The sequence below is a fragment of the Cucumis melo genome, chromosome 12 (genome assembly GCF_025177605.1).
Source record: "Cucumis melo cultivar AY chromosome 12, USDA_Cmelo_AY_1.0, whole genome shotgun sequence".
In the NCBI taxonomy this organism is placed as follows: Eukaryota; Viridiplantae; Streptophyta; class Magnoliopsida; order Cucurbitales; family Cucurbitaceae; genus Cucumis; species Cucumis melo.
This window is the reverse complement of record NC_066868.1, coordinates 15,229,917-15,253,103: the sequence shown is the minus strand read 5'-3', so window position 1 is coordinate 15,253,103 and position 23,187 is coordinate 15,229,917. Positions and strand designations below refer to the sequence as shown.

At 36.1% G+C, this 23,187-nt stretch overlaps 1 protein-coding gene across 4 annotated transcripts; it reads right to left on the bottom strand.

Annotated features, from left to right (window-relative positions):
- Positions 1-695: 695 nt before the first annotated feature.
- On the bottom strand, positions 696-18,202 carry LOC103502237 (sodium/hydrogen exchanger 6-like). Of its 4 annotated transcripts, XM_051079692.1 has the most exons (22): positions 17,813-18,201; positions 17,677-17,728; positions 17,525-17,584; positions 17,417-17,441; positions 17,216-17,301; positions 16,994-17,105; positions 16,469-16,531; positions 16,362-16,381; positions 16,179-16,276; positions 15,059-15,087; positions 14,929-14,960; positions 14,770-14,817; positions 14,591-14,651; positions 14,361-14,458; positions 14,173-14,248; positions 14,059-14,078; positions 13,609-13,706; positions 13,408-13,517; positions 11,791-11,880; positions 9,056-9,150; positions 8,887-8,972; positions 696-1,164 (listed from the first exon to the last, which is right to left on the bottom strand). In XM_051079692.1, the coding sequence occupies exons 1-22, from the start codon at positions 18,009-18,011 to the stop codon at positions 1,142-1,144; spliced, it is 1,581 nt and encodes a 526-aa protein (XP_050935649.1). In that variant the 5' UTR covers positions 18,012-18,201; the 3' UTR covers positions 696-1,141. The 4 variants fall into 4 exon arrangements, with proteins under 4 accessions (XP_050935649.1, XP_050935651.1, XP_050935652.1 ...); XM_051079694.1 differs by lacking the exon at positions 17,677-17,728 and having other exon boundaries at positions 17,525-17,645; positions 17,813-17,962; XM_051079695.1 differs by lacking the exon at positions 17,677-17,728 and having other exon boundaries at positions 17,525-17,676; positions 17,813-17,954.
- Positions 18,203-23,187: the final 4,985 nt, after the last annotated feature.

Sequence of the window (23,187 nt, the reverse complement as noted above, 5' to 3'; positions counted from 1 at the left end):
TTAACATTAATTGGACGCGTGCGAACGATTAATCGCACGTTTATTGGTGTATTTTTTATATTTCGCTATGTGGGCCTAAAATTATTATTATTATTATTATTATTATTATTATTATTATTATTTAATCCATGTAGGAAAAATATAATTTTGTAAATTTAAGATTTATTAAAGATAGAATTGAAATAAATTTTAAAATATACAACGAAAGTGATATTTTACCTAGAATTAAAGAAAGTTGATAAATGGCCTCCATCCACAAATAGGGCATTCGTTTAGTAAATTTGAAAAGGAAAGAACTTTAGAAAGACCCTTTTAAGGTTGGAAGTTATCGGTTAAACTTTTATAATTTCAAAACTATTCATAAAATGATATATACCAACCATTTCTATCTTTCATTTTTTTCAAAAGTTGAAGACTGTTAATTAATAAATCTTTTAAGAATTCATGAGTATTTTCTATCTAAAAATAACAGAGCAAATATTTTTAGAACTTTAATTTTGAAAATATAAAGATATTATTGTTTGAGACACACGAAAATGTTTGGTGAAAGGCAAGGCACCAACCCCAATAGACTGCAATGGAATTATAGTGATTAAAAGCATCTTAGAGACGACACACACGTTTTCTAAAAACCACAAAACAGTTTTTAAAATTTAACAAACAGAAGAGAGAGCTCAATTGCGGAAGCATGGCAATTGAAAATTAAAAACTAAAACCTAAGTGGTTATCAAACAATTACTTCTTACAAGATTATCTCTTTATCAACAAAATCCTGACACAAATTGATGTGCTTACGTAGTCAAAAGTAAAAAAAGGTAATGATTTAACTATAACTTCTACATCTTTGGTGTGTTCATAACATAACATAACATAAAACCTATGTAAAGAATAATTTGTTTCCGTTTCCATTAAAACCCAACTTTTCTACTTCATTTATTCAGCCAAGAGCAGAAGCTACGTAGAGAACCAATTGCTATCTTAATCATTCAGTTGAAGTTGAAACTTCCACGCTCTCAACTGGCTCGCCTTTGCCTCCACCTAATTCATAGCGGATGCCTATAGTATTCACAAACTTCTCCAACTCCTATCATCTTTCTTACTACTACCTTTTATGAGTGTTAGTCATGCCAGAAAGGTACTTTCACGAACCACGGATTGGTATGCCTATTTGAAAGAAAAATCGTTACAATTTAAAGTCAGTTCAGTTCGATGCAAATTCATCCCACAACATGACCAAACTAACTTTAGGCAACACAACGTTTGGGGTTTATGGATGAAGTACAGCTTCATATATTAAAAATGAAAAACATCATACAAAATAAATTATGAAAAGCAGTGTAATATGTAATGTTGATGTAATAAAGTAGTTCAACCGCCAATTAAGAAATTTCAGAAATATTGGAACAATGTCTTCAAAAGATTTTCTCATAAATTGACATCTTTCATACTTGGTATAACACTTGTATTATTATGCACTTCTGCGAAGATATTGGGTGGGGTAAACACCCATTTTTGGTTTGTTTCCTCGTTTGTACCATTTATCGTCTCTTAAAAATCCCATTTTGTTACCGACTTCCTCGTATATTCCAGGAGCTCTTGTTCTTTTTTCTTTGAGTTTCGTCATTCTCTTTCTGATAGGAAGTACATGGTTGCTCTTCTTTCTTTACTTTTTGTTAAATTAAGTGAGCTTGACCCAAGGAAAGATTTGACCTAATATTTTTTCCTTTTTTTTATTTCGTTTGTAGTTCTATTTATTACCCCCTTGTATCATTTGTTAGTATTAATAAGAAAATAATAAGAGAGATTTGAACCGTAGTTTTTATCCCTGAACTAGGGTTTCCAAGTAAAACTTGTGTTTGTTTTTCATCTCTTTTTTCAATACGATATCAGAGTGAGATATTGATCAAAACCCTAGACAACACAACTCGTGATAGAAACCAAACATCGGAGACAACCACCAGTATTAGTGCTGCCGTCAATGCTTGGATCAGCGCTGCCATGGATGAAGGGCTTTGCCGCCTTCAGACAACGTCGGGAAACTTGATTCTGCAATTTTTTGTCGTCCGCATCGCCACGTGCCAGACCATCCGATCTAGACTATGCCGACCAACCTGTCTGTGCCACCCTTATCTTCATCCACGGCCTTACTGTCCCCCACATGCTGCTGCCACCTAATTCCGGTCGGCCACCACCGCTTTTATAGTCAAATCTATGTCCTACCAGCCACTAACCTTATTTATCATCTCGATGTTAGGAATCCTCAAATTCACCCAACATTCGAGGTTGGTGAATCTACGGCACATTCCAACCCTAACGTGCAAGCTTCCGCTTCTTCTTCTAGTATAGCTCACCAAAGGCTGGAAGGGCTTCAACAAAAGATTGCAGCAATTGAGGCTACCCTAGGGACGCCATTCAACACTCCTAGTCATGGCCTCCATACACCTATACCGGTGTATTCTGATAATTGGGTAATCTCGTTCTCCACTTTATATCTTCTTATGTGACTAATACAATGACATGATCTACAGAATATTTTTCAGGAAAAAAATTGAACGGCAATAACTATTTCTCATGGTCTTAGTCAGTGAAAATGGTCCTTGAAGGACAACATAAATTTGGTTTTCTAACAGAAGAAATACCTCATGATCCATTGGGAAACCCACAGGAACGGGAAGGGAGAGGACTCTCTTCTTCGATCCACATTTATCAAGAGTATAGAGCCATAGATCGGCAAACCCTTACTATACGCTGCAACTGCTAAGGATATTTGGGACACAACCCATAAACTATATTCCAAACACTAGAATGCCTCTAGCCACGACCTTACTTGAATAGGATCTGTTCTATAGGTTGTACATCTGTGTCCTTGAGTTCTTGGAATGCCTCTCGCCTATACACGCTAAGGAAGCAGGTTCATGAATGCAAATAAGGAACTATGTATGTCACATCCTTTTTTAACAAGCTCTCTCTTATCTGGCAGGAAATGGACCTACGCAAAGAACTATCTAGAGCAGTCCCAGTGATGGTTTACAATACTCTAGAATTGAAGAGATTGACAGGATTTATGACTTTCTTGCTGGTCATAATTCTAAGTTAGATGTAGTTCAAAGGCGTATACTAGGCCAAGGACCAATTCCCTCCTTGATGGAAGTTTGTTCTGAAACCCGCCTCGAGAAGGATCGTACAAGTGCTATGAGTATTTCGACAACTCCTACTATTGACTCCGCTGTAGTGCGAGGTCCTTTTCCAATGGCAATGTTCAGCCTAATGGAAAACCAATTCCTGTTTGTGAGCATTACAAAAATAATGACATACCAAGGAACAATTTTTTGAAGTATATGGTCGTTCCTAGGAAGTAAGAAACGCTCTTCCAACGACAAACAAAACACAAAGCGGACATATATGAGTTAGTCTACTAGACCTTAACCAGCTGATCCACATGAAAACCAAACCGACCCTAGTCCCGCTACTTTAGGTGCCATTGTCCAATCAGGTATACCTCAGGCCTTTAGTCTTATTAGTGTGATAGGAAGAACCCCTGGATTATGAATTCTGTCACCATAAATCATTTGCCTGGTTTCTCTGAATATTTTGTGTCCTATATTTCATGTGCTGGTAACGAAACAATTAAAATTGCAAATGACTCTTAGGACCCCATTGTTGGGACGGGGAAGATTTCTCCCTATGCAGAGCTATCCTTACATAATTTCTTGCATGTGCTAAGAATTTTTTATAATCTACTAACTATAAGCAAAATTACTCATGAGTTGAACTGCAAAGCAATTTTCTTACCTTATTCTGTCTCTTTTTAGGACTTGAGCTCGGGGAAGATGATTGGCACAGCCCGGCATAGTAGTGGGCCTATCTCATCTCCAACAAATCTAAGGTCACCTCTATCTTCAAGGACTTCTATAACCCCGTAGAAACGCAATTCAATGCAAAGATTACTATTTTGCAAAGTGCAAATGGTCGTAAGTTCCAAAATCACACCCTCAACGAGTTTTTGTCCTCCAAAGGCATTGTCCACCAAAGTTTTCGTGCTTACACCCTTTAATAAAATGAAGTAGCTGAGCACAAAAATTATCACCTTTTAGAAGTCACTCGTTCTCTTATGTCGTCAACTTTCATTCTTTCCTATCTTTGAGGCGATGTTGTTCTCACTGCAACCCATCTTATCAACCGAATGTCTTCTCATGTCCTATAACTCCAGATCCCCTTAAAGTGCCTTAAAGAGTCATATCCCTCCACCTGCCTCATTTCTGATGTTCCTTTGGGTATTCGGGTGCATAGCCTATGTTCATAACCATGACCCTAACCCATATAAATTTTCCCCTCGGGCTCATACATGTGTTTTTGTTGGTTATCCTCTGTACCAACAAGACTATAAATGCTTTCATCCATCTTCTCGTAAGTACTTTGTCTCCATGGATGTCATCTTTCTTGAGGATCGTCATTTCTTTCCTGTTAGCCTTCTTCAGAAGGAGAATAAAAGCAAAGAGTCTAACTCTAACTGGGTGATATTCTTAAAGTCTTCTGGTCCTACTCTCATTGGACCTAGCCTAGATCCTCACAACACAATCCTACCTTTGAACCAAGTTCCCAAGAAAACCTACTATATGAGGAATCTTAAAAAGGAAGTTGGGTCCCCTGCTAATCAACCGACTCCAATCCAAGATTTTGAACCTTTACGAGATCAAGGTATGACTGATTCTAATGACTCACATATTGACAGTAAAATGAGTGAAAGTGATAGGTCCAAGACAGCTATTCCTGAAAATATAGGTGAACAGGGTCATGTTGATACTAAAGTCATCCCAGATGGAAAGGACAATAATGATGAGAATGAGGTCAATGCAAGAGTTACTAAAAATGAAATTAGGGAGGATCGTTCAAAAAATATCAATAAGTATAATCTGTCTCTTGATCTTCTTATTGCACTAGAAAGGGTACCAAATCCTGCACTAAGCACTCTATTGCTAACTATGTTTCCTATGAGAACCTATCTCCTCAATTCAGAGCCTTCACAGTCAGCATTAACTCTATCGTAATACCAAAAAGTATCTTCATTGCTTTAGAGTGTCCTAGGTGGAAAAATGCGATCATGGAAGAAATGAGGACCCTTGAAAAGAACAAGACTTAGGAGATCTGCACTCTACCCAAGGGACATAAAACTGTGGGATGCAAATGGGTGTTTACTCTCAAATACAAGTAGATGTAGCCCTTGACAGACACAAGGCGAGGTTAGTTGCAAAAGGGTTTACCCAAACTTGTGGTGTTGATTATTCAGAAACCTTTTCCCCAGTTGCTAAACTTAATACAATTAAAGTCCTGCTATCTATTGCTATGAACGAAGACTGACCTCTTTATCAGCTAGATGTTAAGAATGCATTTCTGAATGAGGACCTAGAGGAAGAAGTCCCCCCCCCCCCCCCCCCCCGGGGTCTGAAGCTCAGTATGGTCATTAGGTGTGTAAATTTCAAAAATCTTTATATGGTCCGAAACAATCACCGCATGGTGATAGGTTTACTACCTCTGTCAAATTCCTAGGGTACAGTGGGGGGCACTCTAACCATACTTTGTTTACAGAGGTCTCCAAGGCTTGGAAGATTATAGTATTGATTGTTCATGTTGATGACATTGTTCTAGCTAGGGACAACCATGCTGAAATCATCCAACTAAAAAAAAAGAATGGGTAATGAGCTTGAAATCAAAGACTTGGAAATTCTAAAATATTTCCTTGGAATGGAAGTAGCCAAATCTAAAGAAGGTATCTTCCTATCTTAGAGGAAGTATACCCTTGATTTGTCGACCAAGGCAAGTATGCTGAGGTGTCGAAGTGTCGTCTACTGATACTCCCATTGAATTCAACTGTATACTGCAAAATTCAAGTGATAAAGTTCCAATTGATAAAGAACAATATCAACGCCTTGTGGGTAAATTGATTTACTTGTCCCATACTCGACCAGATATTTCCTTCGCTATGAGTGCTGTGAGCCAGTTCATGCAGGTTCCCTATGAGGAACACATGGAGGTTGTAAACGAAATCATGAGATATTTTAAAAACGACTCTTTTTAAAGGATTGATGTTCAGAAAGACAGACAAGAAAGCTATTGAGGTTTTACTGATTCAGACTGGGAAGGTCTGTTGTTGACAAAAAATTAACCTCTAGTTATTGTACCTTTATATGGGGCAATCTTGTAACTTGGAGTAAGAAGAAGGATTCGTGGCCAGAAGCAGTGTTGAGGCCAAGTACAAGACTATGAGTTTGGGGATACGTGAGAAAATTCGGCTCCAGAAAGTTTTGTCTGATCCTCATCAAAATTGTGAGATACCAATAAAATTATTCTGTGATGATAACAAGGCAACCATTAGCATCACCAACAATCCAGTTCAACATAATAGAACTAAACATGTTGAGATTGAGCGACACTTCATCAAAGAAAGGTTGGACAATGGTAGTATATGCATTTTGTACACTCCTTCGAGCCAACAGGTTGCTGATGTCCTCACCAAAGGATTTCTCAAACAGAATTTTGACTTTTGTGTTAGCAAGTTGGGTCTCATTGATATCTACGTCCCAACTTGAGGGAGAGTGTTAGATTTAGTGGCTTAGCCCAAGGGAAGATTTAACCTAATATTTTTTCCTTTTTTATTTCTCATTGTAGTCTATTTATTTCTCTCTTGTATCATTTGTTAATATAAGAAAATAATAAGAGAGATTTTTCATTGTGGTTTTTCTCCCTGAACTAGGGTTTCCACATAAAACTTATGTTTGCTCTTCGTCTCTTTTTTCAATACTTTTAAATGATTCTCGTGTAAGTCTTTCTTTCAATAATTGGTTGATCTTTCTCCTTTAGGGCTGTCGATCTATTTGGTTCTTTGGAGAATTAAGATCCCTAGAAATGTGAGGTTCTTCATTGAGGGAATTGCCTTCACTTGTTTTTTATTATTTTTTTCACTTGACAATTGGAGAAGCCATGCAATTAATAACTTAGAGATCAACTAGTTCTAGATGGACAAATCTAGAGCCAAAAGAAATCCTTCAAGGACAATTCCAAAATCTAAAATCAAAGCCTCAGCAAGTCTGTGTCTTCGTATTAGCAACATAAGGCTTAGAAAGTTAGAAGTCTAGCCACCTATTTTTCAAGTAATTCTATTGCTTTCAAGAGAACTTTGATTTTTCCGCTCAAGGTTTTGTTTTAAAATCGAATAAAATTGCTAGTCACATGGATAACTAGTTAACATGGTGCCAAGAGTATTGATCTTCATTTGAAACTATTTGAACTAGTTTGCACTGATTACTTGATCTAATTCAATTTCTTAGTCTTCAACGCTAGAAAATAATATTCATATGACGATTTTTTTTTTAATAGAAGACCAACTTTTAATGATTAAAAAATGAAAAACAAATACAAGGGCAAGCAAAAAACAAAAAGCCTACAAAAGGTAGCTCATTAGAGGAGAGGTCTCTATTCAACAAAATGTGACGTAGCCAATAATTAAAAAGGAACTCATCACCCATGGCTATAGAAACACGTTAAAATTCAGAAGGGACCAAACATCGAAAGGGTCTCTCTCAATCCCTCAAAGAATTCTAACAATCCAAATAAGATTTTCACCTTCTTGAAGGGGTGGCCCGTGAGGGTAAGTTATAGAAGACAGCTAATATCCTTAATTATGCTAGAGAAGCTTGGTAGGGCTATTCATCACCAATCAATACAATTTTGTTGGAGATTCGGAAACTCTGAAATTCATCTGTTGCTCCAAAAGAGGTCTTGAGGTTTTTTCATCTGAAGTTGGTGGTCTAGACAAAGGTGGATTAATGTTTTTGATTGTCTCCTTGTTCTTTTGTGGTTAGAGATTCTTCATGTCCCAGATTCTCAATGGAGAAAATTGATTCAAAACTTAATTGGAAAGCTCTTTTTTTCCGCTTGTCAGTTGGTTTGAGTAGTTTGAGTCTTTGGCGCGGTTGCATATCTTTGGTTTGGAGAATCAGTGATGGGCTATTTATTTTGGAAGGCAATAAAGTTTGAAGTTTTGTGGCATTTCAGCAGCTGCTTCTTGCTCTATCAAGTTCAAAGCTGTCCTTCCTATTTCAAGGTGTTGCTAGCTGGTATCGTATGGAAAAATTTTGTTTTATCCTCTTTTCAATTTGTCATCATCGGTTTAATGGATCAGAAGCTTTCTTAGGCCATTGGCAGCAATTTAGTCCCAAAAGAATTTCTCTCCTTCTATCGGCCTAGCTATTCAATTCTTGTCTTGAAGTTTTTAGTCAATTTTCCATCTGGATTGGTTTTTTTGTGTTCCATTGGCTCCCTCGTTTTGAAGTTTCAAGAAACATCAGTTTTCCTTCAAAGATTTAAGTGTTTTCTCCCCATATTTGTTGAATCGGAGATCCTTTATTTTTTTGCTTATTCTTCATTATATTGTTTTTCTCTGTGGTTTGTACTCTATAAGATTTCTGGCTCTTTGCTTTGTCTCCTAGTATTTTGAGCATCACTCTCTTTCCCTATTGATCAATGAAAAGTTTCAATCTTTAGAAAATAAATCACTAGGCAGTACCAAAATCCAACAGAAAACCAAAAGGTAAAAGCTCGGAATCTGTGACCTTGTGACTCCCATTTCCTCGCATAGGACACACCATTGAGGGAAAATTGTTGAGTAGGAGGGTCCCAATCAATATTTCATCTTCAAAGTTTCATGATTATTCAGCAGTTTGCTTATAAATAAGTAAAGGAAAATGATAACAAGTTCTCATAAAGGAAAGGAAAATGATCAAACATATATCAGAAACAGCCATAAAATCTCCATAGGTGCATCAAGAAACAACTATACACAAACTATCTAACTGTTAAAGCCATGAACTGAGTTTAAGTCATTCTTACTGTTGTCATCTTCCTCATCATCACCACTGCGACTCTTAAAGAATGGGGTCAAGTAGTTTCTATTCAAAGCTGTAAACGATGCAGTACTGTGGAGAGAAAAAGAAGAGGCATTTAATGATGACTCAAGAAAAAGAAAGTCCTAAAATGAAAGAAGGATATTAGATGCCACCTCTCGTGAAACTCTTTAAGTTTCATTTTGATTCTACTCCTTGATGATCCTTCATCATTATAAGGAGCAATGTAGCCATTGCTTGCATCAGTGGTCTGAGAGAAAAAGAGAACAAAAGATTAAAAGAATTTGAGTTTCATTAATACTGTAGCAATAGCAAAGCCATTCCGTTGTTTCCAGCGCATGAATCTAGAAGAACAATTGGCCGATTCTCATGGTTATTTTGAAAATAAGTATACAGGAATTTATACATGAACCCATCAAGCTTAACCACTACATATCACATAGCTTAATAATGACGGCCAGAAAAATCCCTCCAACGAACTTTTCTATTGTTATTTGAGCATGTATATATAGAACTCACAGGCATTTGTTACGCTGACCATAGAAATCCCAATTCATAAATACTAGCTATGACTTTCTAAAGGGCCTTTCCCTCCCGAAGAAATTTCCCAAAGCAAGAAAGTCCACCCTATCTCAGTCGAAGGCACCTCCACTAACCCTTGCTCTGAACTCGTCTGCAATAGGCTTGCCAAAAAAAAAAAAAAAAAAAAGCATGATGGCCAACTCAAAACCTAACTCTTCACACTTAAGCTCTTTTTTAAATTATTTTTTGTACTCTTTTCATGGTCCCAATACATCTAACTAAATTAAAAAATGTGAATTAGAAGGTTGCAAGAACCGTCATGGTTGACCTAGGATTAATGGGCATTGACCTCTGAAAGGCTAAGGGGTCATGAGTCTAGTTCAAGATAGCCACCTACCTAAGATTTATTATCCTACGAATTTCTTTGACACCCAAATGTTGTAGGTGCATGCATGTAAGTTGGCCCAGACACTCCCGAATACCAAAGAATGAAAGGAGGCTGCGAGTACATACTCTTCACTTTCACGCTTGCTTCCTCTTTTTAAACTCTTATCCCTACTCCCCCAAGTGAACTGTTCCATATCTTACCCCACTTGGAAATAGTAAACTGGATGGGCAATTCACTCATGAACTTATTAAAAGATCTTTAGGCTAGGTCCCTTGTACACTATTTTATTTATTTATTATTAGTATATTATTTTGATAAGAAACAACAAAGGAATATATTTCACAGAAGGACACAGAACTGCCCAACAGTCAGGATATAGAGCACCCTCCTAAAACAATACCAACAGAGTCTTCCAGTCATTAATCATTAGCTGTAATTACCAAAGAATTTTGTATACAGAAATCCACCAAGAAGCCATATTTTGTTAGAAGTGATAAAAGAAATCAAAACGCTATTTTCCTTCTTTAAGCATAAAAATAGATTGGGCCAAAAGAATGGAACCATGTCACATGGAATAAAAAATCACCCTGGGTGGGTGGGGGAGCATTCTTATTGGGTGCAAAACTTTTTCTTCTTTTCCATTCCATCATTTACCCAAATATGTGACTAGAACAGTTGTATTTAAGGATTTTTTTTTAATGTTTTATTTAGGGGTCTTTTCAAGAATATAAAAAGCGGTAAAATATTTACACTGTATAGAATAATTTCGAAAGCGGAAAAAGCCCACAGGCCCACCGTAAAAAATACCAAAAATACCCCGTCAACCACGCCTCAATAACGCGCGTAATATATTTGGTAGAAGATCGCTTAGATTTGGCTATTATTTGGTACACGATCGTTTAATTTGGTTACGTTTAAATTTGGTTATACGAATGGTTCAAATCTAAACGATTTTTTTCTTAAATTTGGTACACAATCGTTTAGATTTGACTAAACGATTTTTTTCAATTCTTTTTGTACACAATCATTTAGATTTGTCTACACAATGATTTATTTTTTTTACACAATCGTTTACCTTTTTTATCCGATTGTTTACATTTGGCTACTCCAATCTAAATGATTTTTTTTAAGATTCTTTATACACGATCTTTTAAATTTTGCTATTTTTTGTACACGGTCGTTTAGATTTAGGTAGCCAAATCTAAACGACGTTTTTTTCAAATCTTTTATATTTATATTTAGTACACGATCTTGTGAACAACCAAATAAAAGTTTGAAAAAAATAGACCTTTTATATTTGATACACAATCTTGAACCAAATAACAGTTTTGAAAAAAAGGAAGAGGAAAAGAAAAAAGACGATAAAATTCTCAACGAAGAGGTGAAGAAAAACGGAGAAGAAAGACGATAAAAGGGAAGGGAAAACATAGAATATTTAAAAAATTGCTAACTATATGAGCTTTGTTACATGGGCCGTAAATATTTTACCGAAAGTTTCCCTTTTATTTATTGTTCTTTTTTTTTTAACGAGAAACATCTGTTAAGTATAATCCCAAAGGATTGATAAAGAAAATTCATAAAACATCGAAACAATTCATGGTTACCTTTTTCTTTTCTTTCTTTTTTTTTTTTAGAAAAAATTGCTTTGGGACAAAGTTCTCGATCTTGAGGATGCTATTTCATTTGAGAAATAATGAAAGAATAAAAGGGTATAAAAAATAAAAAAAGCCAGCCCACAAACTCCCACACTATATAAAATGTTTCCAACTAGGTAAAATATTGCCTAGAGTATAATCAAAAAAAGCCCTTCAAAATCGAAGCCCAAATATCTTAGATTGTACATATCTTGCCCATTTGGAAAAGCATGTTACTCGGAACATTTCATAAAGTTCATGCATGCAACTAAAAGTAGAACAACTGTGTATCGCGAGCATTGATAGAGAAAATTAAAACCAAAAAAACAGAATTCATAAAACTTACTTCAGTCAAAGAGTATTCATGGTCATCGCTATCACCTACAACTTGTAAAGCTTCTAGCATGGTACCAGTTGAACCTCCAATAAGCAACACCTGAAAATATTTCAAAGAAATTGATGAGAAAAACGGAAGAATATTTAGTGTCGTAAGACCATGGCCAGGCTACAAAGGAGACAGAAACTGGTTCCAATAACATCTTTTGGGATAAAAATTAATGGTTCTAATCGGATTTGTTTTCACGAAGAAATCACCAAATTACTCTGGTGCTTCTGCAAAATCACATCTCCAAAGAATATGATATAGGTACTTAGCCGCCCTTTTATTAAGAATGCAACAAAGTAGCCCTCTACCAAGCTGGACATCCTCTTGAAATTCGATCTAGGGTATGAACTTTTTCATTAATGACCTGTCACACGAAGGATTTAATCTGCTTGGCAGTTTTCACCTTCAACAAGGTAAAAACAAAACTTCAAGGGAAGTGACTAGCCAAATAATTGAAGAAAGAAATGCAAGAAAAGCCTTTAGACAAGCTAGGACTTCAAAGGCAAACACATTGTCCTGGAACTAAAGGAAGACCCACCGACCAAATATAGAAGAGCCGAAATATCTGTCATTTTTCTGTCAAACAATGAATGATGGGAAGCCAACAAAACACAAAAGAGAGCTCTCAAAGTGAGAATGACAACAATCACCAAGTGATTCCTCTAAACTACACTTTTTTTTTTTTTTTTTTTTTAATCAATTTTGAAACAAGGGCCTTCTATCTTCTTTTTCTCCCTTAAAAGGGTATGAAATAGAGGTAGAGGAACCCTAAATTAGAAAAGGTAGGGTGTAAAATTATTATGGTAGAAATGAACTTACTAAACTCTATTCTATAACTTGCACAACTGTGACCTTGAATTTTAAGGAGACAAAATTATTATGAAAAAATAAGCTAAATTTAATATTCAAGCCTGTAATGTCAAAGTTGTCAATAAACGTTCCTTTTAATGGCCAACCCAACTTCCAAGCCAACATATCCGTTCATTCACTATTTGTCACTACATTTTCCCTGATTATCCAAACTTGCAGGAAAATCCAAAAGACCCTTCAATCCATTTCATTCTTTTTGTATCCATTCGAAGGGGCCCCTTGACTTGATCTTCTAGTCTTAGAGTCAAGATTGATTTAAGAAGCTAAACTTCCATTGAGAAATATGAAAGAATACATGAAAGAACGTATGTAAATACATACTGAAAAAATGTCCACAAGAGAAAGGCCACAACTAACTATAAAAAGGGCTCCCAATCCAAAAAATTAGACCAAGCTGATAGATACAAAAAGTCCAATGAACACACCCACCAGGAAGCACTAAACCTAACACTTTCTGGAAAATGCATTTTGAAAGTTCAGCACTTCTCCAGCAAATAATCTACCATGATTTACTCCAATCCAGCATTGTTTAATGACATTGGTAAGTTTTGAAGTCATCCTTTGGACAAGAAGAAGCATGAAGAACAGTAGCACAATAGCTTATAAGATTTCTAAATTCAATTTTTAATGTTATAACCATAAAGTAAAACAAAATGTTTTATCGTGGCAAAAAACTACACCAAAATTATTCATCAAATTTTTTAGTACCGTCAATACAACTATTGCAGTAGTTGCAGTGAAAATTGTCTGCCCGTGTCCATCTGGAAGATCATGAATTGATTGTAGAGCCAGAGCAAACGCCATAGCCCCACGAAGTCCTATTCAACATTTACAACACAAAAACTATATTCAAATACCCCTCGCTTTAAACACTAGATGAATAAATGAAAAGGAAATAATGCTCCTTACCACTGTACCAAAGTGCCTTCTGATGATTTGAAGGTATTTTCCGATGTGCAGGTCGAACCAAGTTGACTAAATATGCACAAGAAAAGACATTCGCAGCCCTGGAAATATCACACAAAATACTACATTCAAACAGAGAACCTCTGAAAGTGGAAGAGAGAAAACGTGTCGAATGCAACGTTTTTTTGGATGAGAAACAGCATATTGATAGAGAAAAGGAGCATCGAAATAAATGAAGGATAAGATATCCTCTCAACTCCACTGAGAACTAAATGAACTATAAAAGGCTATCCAATTGGTTTGAAGAAGAATATGATGTAAAGATTTACATAAGAAACTCCATTCAAAAGCTTTAAGTAACAAAGAAATAGTATCTCCAAAGATGCAAACTTTCATGAATGTTTAATGATCTAAGGTTGGCAAATAAGAGAGAGAAGAAATCAGCAACAATACCTTGCGACACCAATAAATAACTGAAGTGCACATTAAGCGAATTAAGGAACCCCAAGAAATTGATATCAATCAAGAAAACAAAAAAAGTAGACTGTTCAACAAAGGTATGGATACAATTGAGAAAAAAATGAATCCAACATGTGACCAGCTATGTTGCTCCATTGCAATATCTAAGCCCATATATATAAATCTGGAAGACAAAAGCCAAAAAAAGTGGAAAAAAAAGCTTGTGAGCATCAAGTGGGTAAAGGATCCCCGATTATGATTAAGCCCTAGATAAAAATTTGTCATGCCACCCTTACATAAATGTCTCTGCCAGAGATGATATTAAGTGGAAAAATTCCGCAACAAATTGTTGTGAAGACTGTGATAAGTTTGAATACGTATAATGCTTCATCACCTAAAAAAGAACATCAAACATTACATGCACATCAACAATTAGTATGAATGTATTGAACTACAAAACAAAAGAAAAGAATATAAAATAATAAACAAAAATAAGGTAGAGAAGAAAACTGTCCTTTCTACTCACCATTCCTGTGAATAATATTGATACAATACCAGACAAACCAAAACCTTCTGCAAGCATGTACCTACAGTAAAAGATTTCATGCTTCTCAATAAACATGAAAGATCACTATAATAAAAATTACAAAACTGGGTGGTGGGGGGGGGGGGGGGGGGGGGAGCAGGGAAGGGAAGATTGCTTACGAGAAATATGGGAAAAGAACAAAAAGACAGCACTCCAAATTTTGAAGACTGGACAAAGGAACAAGCAAATTCAGATACGGAAAATTCAAAGGACCTTAGGGTAAGTTTTTGGACAAAAAAGAAAGAAGCATTATAATTAATCAGCTTGGTAGAACTTACTTGTCAATGTCCAATCCTGCATACTTAAAAAGGTTTTAAGAATTAAGGCTCAACATGACATCAGAAAAGTAGAATGATAATAAAAATACAACTACATGCAACAAAGATGACATTGAGCACAAAAGGATATCAATGCAGAGGTAAATCCAACTCCAACACCTGCAGATCCACAGGCATTAAATGATTAGTATCCTTAAGAACTTCCACTTGTTTATTCAGTAATCAAGATAACAGCATTAATTGTTGAGAAAAAGTTTTGAAACAAGGTCAAGCAGTAAACAGCACAAGATCTTTGAGATGAACGTATCTTCTAAAAAAAGTTTGAGGTTTTGATAGCATATTGATATATCAGAATTCAGAATTCAGTAAACAGCACAAAGATAACTGCATTAATTGTTGAGAAAAAGTTTTAAAACAAGGTCAAGCAGTAAACAGCATAAGATCTTTGAGATGAACGTGTCTTCTAAAAAAAGTTTGAGGTTTTGATAGGTATGTCGAAATATCAGAATTCATAATTCAGTAAACAGCGCAAGATAACTGCATTAGCTATTGAGAAAAAGTTTCGGAACAAGGTCAAGCAGTAAACAGCACAAGATCTTTGAGATGAACGTTAAGGCTGATATTTCGATAGGTACATTGGTATATCAGAATTCAGAATTCAATAACCTACAAAAAGATAGCTGATCTTTCTAGAAGATTTTGTATAGAGACTAACTAAAAGCCGGTTTTGAGGTGGAAGGTATCCGTTCTTCCAGAACAAATCATTGAATTCATTTATTTATAAACAAGCCATTTTTATAGTCAAAGAAGATGATGAGTAGGTTTCATAAATTATTGGTGCATTTAAACTGAAGCTTAGGAAGATTATTTGTCCTCGCCTTTTCCTTCTTCCTAGGTTACTGAATAATTCTTTTCCCAAATCAAAAGGTTATCCTTAGTACCATCTAGGAATTTCCATTCAACCAACTCAAAACAAAGTAACTAAATAACTGCTCAACTAATTAATAAACTAATAAGAATCAATATAAGTTGAACAGAAACCGACATTCAAATAATTAGCAACAAGTTTTTAATAGCAGTTACATACCAACTTACACGACATCAACTAGAGTTAATTGCAGTATCCTCAAGGGTGCCTAATGATATTAATGCATTGCTTCTCACCAGTTCTCTAGAAGTGTAGCATACAATGGATTTGGAAGAAAGGAGCAAAAGAAGATTATTTAAAGACAAGGTAAGAGAAAGATAACCTGCTGACAGTGAGCCAACAAAAGTCTCAAGAAATCTAACAATCACAAAGAAAAAGTTTTTTCCAGAATAAGCATGACTTCTAACCAAGGACATTGTTCTGCAAAAGATGATTTTAATTAGAAAAAATTCTATAGCAATGGTCCTAATGGAAATGCAAGAAACAAACCAGCTACTTCACATACCTGTACAAGGAAATTGCCATCTGTGGTTATCCAACATGAGAACCAGAAATATTAAATAAAGTCATCTTCAACCAAGATCAAGAATTACTTCAAGACATAGAACTTACAGCATCATTCAATACAGATTCTCCAAACACCAAAGCATAAAGGTTCACGTCGGTGCCAAGTTCCTAGAGTGATGACATGACAATGATGAACTACTTGATTAAAACAATAAACCATATACAATTTTTACAGTCACCATATGGTGTAAATGAAACTTCAGGCAGATACATGGTGAAATTCAATTAACGGCATACCATAATGAGTTATGTATTTACATTCTGAAAAGCTGCAATTACATTTTTAGACACATATACGATAAATATGCAGAAAATCAAAGTATCTAAATTCTTAAAAGGAAACAAGCTGAACTTCTTTCTTAAGAAAGATAAGACACAAAATTCTGAGTGAGAAGAAGAAAGAAAAAAGGTAGGGAGAGATAAAATATCAACCCACTCAAGTTCAAATAGGTTTACTATAGAAGATGGATATGATTGCTTTGAATAGAAACTTTTCATGTTCAGTTTGATGTCCAACACAATCCTAACATTCCGTGATATATATTTCTAAAAAGTGTATCACATGAACACCTGAAAAATGGACAAGACAGTGACAGGATCTGTTGCCGAAATGAGAGCACCAAACATAAGACATTCAACAAATGGAAGCCGGTACATGAGAAATGCTAATCCGCCAAGGTAACTGCAACAGAAAGAGTAACCGCATTATGGTGACATAAATTAAAAACAAAAACAAGGTGGTGTACATGAAACGAGAGTTTTGCAATTGAAGGGAAAGAAGAAAAGTTTTACACAAGACCACCCGTAACAACCGAGGCTATAAAGGTTCCCAGAATAGCAAAAGTCACAATTGCCCCAAAGTTTGAGAAGAAAGGCTTCTACAAAAGCAGCAACATTAAGTTAATAACATGAAAACGCGAAGACTACTATTGTCAACAAATTCATCACAATTAAGGAGAAATATGGAAGCATTGGTTGAAGAATTGCACTTACAGGTGAAAGACTAAATCCTGACTGAGTAAGCAAGAGTGTTAAGGAAACAAAATGGGGAACAAAAAATGAAAAACTAATTGGGTAGGAAATTATGAAAGTGAAGGATATAATATGATCGGAGGCAAAAGGAAAAGGAAAAAAAATTCTTCGTGAAAGTTGAACCATGCCCTGCAGAAGTAGAACATGAGGAAACTTGGCTAACTCATTCCGGCCACAAGACACGTCGGCACTGGCAGATAGAAAGAAGGAAGATATTGAACCTGATGTTAGTTTCAGTATTCGAAATGTTGGCAAGCCCGCCGACGATTAAACCTGACATACAAGTGATTAAAGGAAAGGGAGAAAAATGGAGAGGTAACATCGAAGAGGAAGAGAAAGGAAATGAAGATAGGATACCGATGAGAAGAGAAGCACTAGCTTCGGGAAGAAAATAGAGTCTATGGCGGCGAAGGACATGACCGAGAACGAAAGAGAGAACGAGCATCATGATCTGAAGGAGGATACCGACTCCGGCGGCTTGCTGGTCCTTGACCGGACTACCTTTAGGGTCGGCCGGAGAGATGAGCATAATTTGAGCTTCGTCCTCCATGGCCATGGTGGATCTTCCGCTGTAAAACCCAACCGATCGTCTGGTGAAGTTTTCTTTGGGTAAATTGGCTTTGTTTGTTCGTTTCTGTTGAAGAAGAAGAAGAAGAAGAAAGACGCCAAGTCACAAACAACGGGAGTTGAAAATTCGCTCCTCCAAAATCTCTACACTTCTTTTAATTTTATCTCACTCCAATAACTAATAACAACCTACTTTACTTTTTTAAATCCTATTATAAATATTCTCACTTTAATATAGATGCCCATGATTTTCCTTCCTTATCCATCCACGGTCGGATTAAACACGAAATCTCTAAAATCAAAATTGTAATACCTCCATCTTCTATCTTCTTTGCTAAGTGTTGAGAAAGGCTAATTAAGAGTTTGCCTAAAGATTCACTACAAGAAATCGAGGTTTTCCCGATGCATAAAAAGGCATAGAAAAAAACATCTGGAAATACACCTTATCCGGATGGCACTTTTCACACGTCGGGCAAAGAACCTTTTTTCGATGTCGTGATAGAGTCGTCGGAAAAGAGGACAACATTTTCGACGTCGGGAATACTAACTTATCCCAACACCTCATGCACTCATTTGGAACAATCAGTCATATGTTTTCAAACATTAATTATGTTAGATAGAGATTCCCGACGCATCCTACATGACGTTGAGGACGTCGTTCAGAGTAAGGGGAGCTCCCGACGCCATTTTTGGTTCGTCGGGAGTAATGGGAGATCTCGACACCATTAGTGATTTATCGAGAATGGCATCAGAAGTAAAGGGATCTCCCGACGTTTTCGTGCTGCGTCAGGAGTTCCCCTATGAAATAGATGTTTCAATTCTATGAAAACAAAAGAGAAAAAGAAAGAGAGATCAATTCGACCGGCGAAACGATCGAAGAGAAGAGAAACTTTCAGTCGTTGCTACCGTGAGCCTGCCACCATTCCTCTCCCAACGTCTGCCACCGCACATCTCTATTTGAGGTAAGTTTAAAATCTTAAATCCTTAAAAATGTTAGTTTAGTTTAGGTTTATTTAAATAGTTTAGGTTTTTGTTTTTTAAGATTTTAATGATGAATTAGTTTTAGGATGTTGTTTAGGAATAAATTTTGGTTTTTGAAGTTCGAATTTTGAATGTGGGTTGAAGGGGGTGGTATTTGAGAAATTGATTTGAAGAATTGAAATTTTGAATGTGCAGGTTGAATTTGAAGAGGTGTAGTGGGAGTGGGGTTTAATTGAATATTTGAAGGGGGTGGGTTGAAAATTAGAGGGAGGGGGTCGAAGTGAAATTTTGAATGGGAAGGGTTGAATTGCAATTTTGAAGAAGGTGGGGAGTTTGAATTGAAAATTTGGGGATTAGAATTAAAAATTTGGGGGATTAGAATTGAAAATTTGAGGGGAGAGAGGGCGATGGCTATTATTGTGTTAAAAATTCTATAATATGTGTTAAGATTCGTTTTAGCTATCTTGTAGTTATGGTAGCCTTTAGTTCAATTCTAATAGTTTATTTCTCAATAGTTTTGAATAACTTTGTTGATTTGGGATGGCTATCCTCAAATATGGTAGCTTTTTTTGTTTTGAATTTGTTTGTACTTTGGAGGGTTTGAAGGGATAGTAGTAGGATAGCTTGTAAGATAGCATTGTTGGAATGGGTGGGTAGGATGCTAAGATTGAAGTTGTTTGTGGTTAATAATTAAGTTGTGTTGGCTATCTTGTAGTTATGGTTGCCTCTATAGTTTGGAATTAGTTTTAGTAAAAATTTTAAGAGACTGTATATTCACGGGAGTAAGTTTAGGATGTGAGAGGAGAGGAATATATTTCTAATCAAACCTATTTATGTTTTAGGGTCTTAAACGATGGACAAGGGTTGGATGAAACTTAGGAATAAGTTTGCCCTTGAGTATAAAGAGGGAGTACCCAATTTTTAGAATTTGCCAAGTTTCAAATTGATGCCTACAAACGAATAAGGTGTCCATGCAAGAGATGTATGAACTTAAATTGGAACTCACAAGAGGGTGTGGAACGACATTTACTGACTATTGGAATACCCCCTACTACACAGAATGAGTGTATCATGGAGAGTCATTAAGCTTTAGAGGTATAGAAAACTTTGAGGAAAGAACTAGTAGTAACCCTTTTGATAAAGGAACTAGTAGTAGGCAATTTGACGAAGAAGATGATATGTTTGGTATGTGGAATGATTTACAAGCCCCAATTGAATAGGAAGAGGAAATGGAGGAAGGTTATTTGGAAGATGAAATGTCGAGGAATATTGTGGTAGATATAGACAAAGATACAACAAATATATTTCATAACTTATTGAATTAAACATGTAATGAGTTGTACCCCGATTGTTCTGAATTTTTGTCATTGAATTTTTTGGTTAAGTTGATGCATGTGAAGGTTCTAAATGGTTGGAGTAACAAGTCGTTCAACATGTTGTTAGAACTCTTAAGAGCAACATTTCCAATATGTAGTAGTAATATCCCTAGCTCATTTTACTAAGCCAAATGAAAACTTCGTGACTTGGGCTTGGGATACGAGACTATTCAAGTATGCAAGTACGACTGTGTATTATACTGAAAAGAGTTTGCTGATTTGTAACATTGTCCTACATGTGGCAAGGCTCGGTACAAGGTTAATCATAATAGAGAGAAAAAAATTCCGCATAAGGTATTGCACCACTTTCCTTTGGTACCGAGATTACAGAGTTTGTTTGTATCACAGGAAGGGTCTACTGACATGAGATGACATAGGGATAAACATGTTGAAACAAATAATGTGTTGAGACATCCAGCTAATGCAGAGGGATGGAAGCACTTTGATTCTGAATTTCCTGATTTTGCTTCTAATCCACGGAACGTGCGTTTAGGGTTGGCTTCAGATGAGTTTAACCCATTTAGTCAAATGAGTACCTCGTACAGTATGTGACCTGTTGTGTTACTTCCTTACAATTTGCCACCATGAAAATGCATGAAAGAGACAAATTTTTTCATGTCATTGCTCATACCCGATCCTAGATCTCCTGGTATCTCCAACCATTAATTGAGGAACTGAAAGAGTTATGGACTTTCGGGGTGCGTACATATGACTCTCTTACAGGTTAATTCTTTCAGCTGCATGTAGCCTTGTTGTGGATGATTAATGACTTCTGAGCGTATGGTGACTTATCAGGATAGAGTACAAAGGGGTATCACGCATGTCTTATATGCATGGGTGATAGATAATCGTTCAAGATACGAGATAGAATATCTTTCATGAGACATAGACGCTATCTTCTAGAGAACCACGTATGGCATAAAGGTCGTCAAAGGTGACCTCCAGGTAAGTCCACTACACATTTATGATTTCATTTGAAACATATTTAAGTTAGCCAAGCTAATGTGATGTTTCTGTAATGTGTATCGGTTTTTTGTACTTGATTTCAATGACCAAGCAATGAATAGGTTCATTGAGCATCAAATGCTCAACACCTTTAAAGAGTTTCGAGGCGACTGTCACATGTACTTCAAAAAGTACAACGACCCCGAGGAGGCTCGTGCCAACCCACCACACCTATTGGTAGGACGTGATAAAGATTGACACTAACTCTATGATCACTACATGAGCAACTGAACCCTTTGTGGTTAATTATGATTTCAACTTTTAATATGTATAAGAAATAAACAATATAATTATTTTCATACAGAAGCAATCACGGACGAACAAGGCTGCTAGACAGAATCATAACAATGGGTTCAGTCGTTTTTACAACGATAGCACGAGCTCATTGAGCAAAGAGGAGATTTGGTCAACCGTGTGGAGTTGTTTCCGAGACGTTCGTGTCCCAGGCTGCAGAGGATGCGTATGTAAGTTATTCAAGCAACACTTCTACTCTTATTTGTCCTCTTTAATATATAATATATTTTTTACTTACTAAGATAGTTTTTAAATTTGTTGCAGCATCAAATGCTAGAACTCCAGTTCCAGCCTACCCTAGAGGGTAGTCAGCCACTCTTTGGGGACGAGATATGTGAGACGGTGTTAGATAGACGATCGAGCTACTCAAAAGGCCTTAGTTGGGGACCCAAGCCTAAATCCTTCAAGACGACCGGTGTGAGTAGATCCACGACGTCATGTCCACAGTCCACAATAGAGCTTCAATTACAAGTTAAGTTTGATCAAGCTATGCAACAAATTGAAGAACAGACAAGAAATCACAAACCGTTAGTTTCAGAAGCGGAACGAATTCAGAAGCTCATAGAAGACATGACTCGGGTACAGTAAAAGACCACCACATGATCGTTAGCTTTGTGGTACGTATATATGTTTCCATTATTCTTAAGTTCTTGAAATGATAGTATACAGTGATAATATGCATATATATGTACTAAATTTAGTCACTTTTGTATCATTGTAGGACCCGCGGTATAGAATGACGTACGAGGCTCGTTAGGAGACGTACGTTATGAAGTACAACTTTCTTTGTGCTTTTTTCGGAATGAGGAATATTTTTTATTTGTATTATAAACATTGTTACATTTTTCGAACTTCTTTGTATTATGAACATTTAATTTTTTTGTTGAATTTATGTTTGTATTTCGTAATTAACTAATTTATTTTGAATTTTCTTTAATTGAATCGAAAACGGATGCGAATATTTCAGGAAATAGATCTTACAAGAAAATATTTTAGGAAACAAATAAAAATTACATATTTAAAATATTTCTCGACGCAATACAAACATTAGAAATATAGTGCAAACGTCACATCGGGGATAGTTATTCCCTTTGCATAAATGACATTGGATATAAACACATCGAAAGTAGTTATTCCCGACGCATAGATGACGTTGGAATTATGGACGTCGAGGATGACTTATTACCGACGCATCGAAGACGTCAGTAAAGACGATGTCGGGAGAAGATTATTTCTGACGCCTTGTTGGTGACACATCGGAAATCAGTCTCCCAATGTTTTTCTTTTGACGGTCTTCTCGACGTTTCTTTCTGTGTCAAAAATTCGTTTCCCAACGTCTTTACCACTTCCACTGACATTTTTATGCGTCAGGAGTTTCCCTACTTCTTGTAGTGATTCTCAAGTCATATAAAACATCTTGAGACAGCATTCTAAAGTTTAAAAAAGCCAAGTGAGTCTTGAGTTGTTCATATCGATGAAAAGGGCTTAAGAACTCAGTCTTGTTCAACA

Bases quoted from the DNA above. Each gene is read 5' to 3' on its own strand.
- LOC103502237 (XM_051079692.1), bottom strand. From the start codon at position 18,011: ATGGCCATGGAGGACGAAGCTCAAATTATGCTCATCTCTCCGGCCGAC. The intron at 17,729-17,812 runs GTATCCTATCTT...CTTGTATGTCAG, and splicing joins TAGTGCTTCTCTTCTCATCG to GTTTAATCGTCGGCGGGCTT. The intron at 17,106-17,215 runs GTAAAACTTTTC...TTTCTGTTGCAG, and splicing joins GTTGTTACGGGTGGTCTTGT to TTACCTTGGCGGATTAGCAT.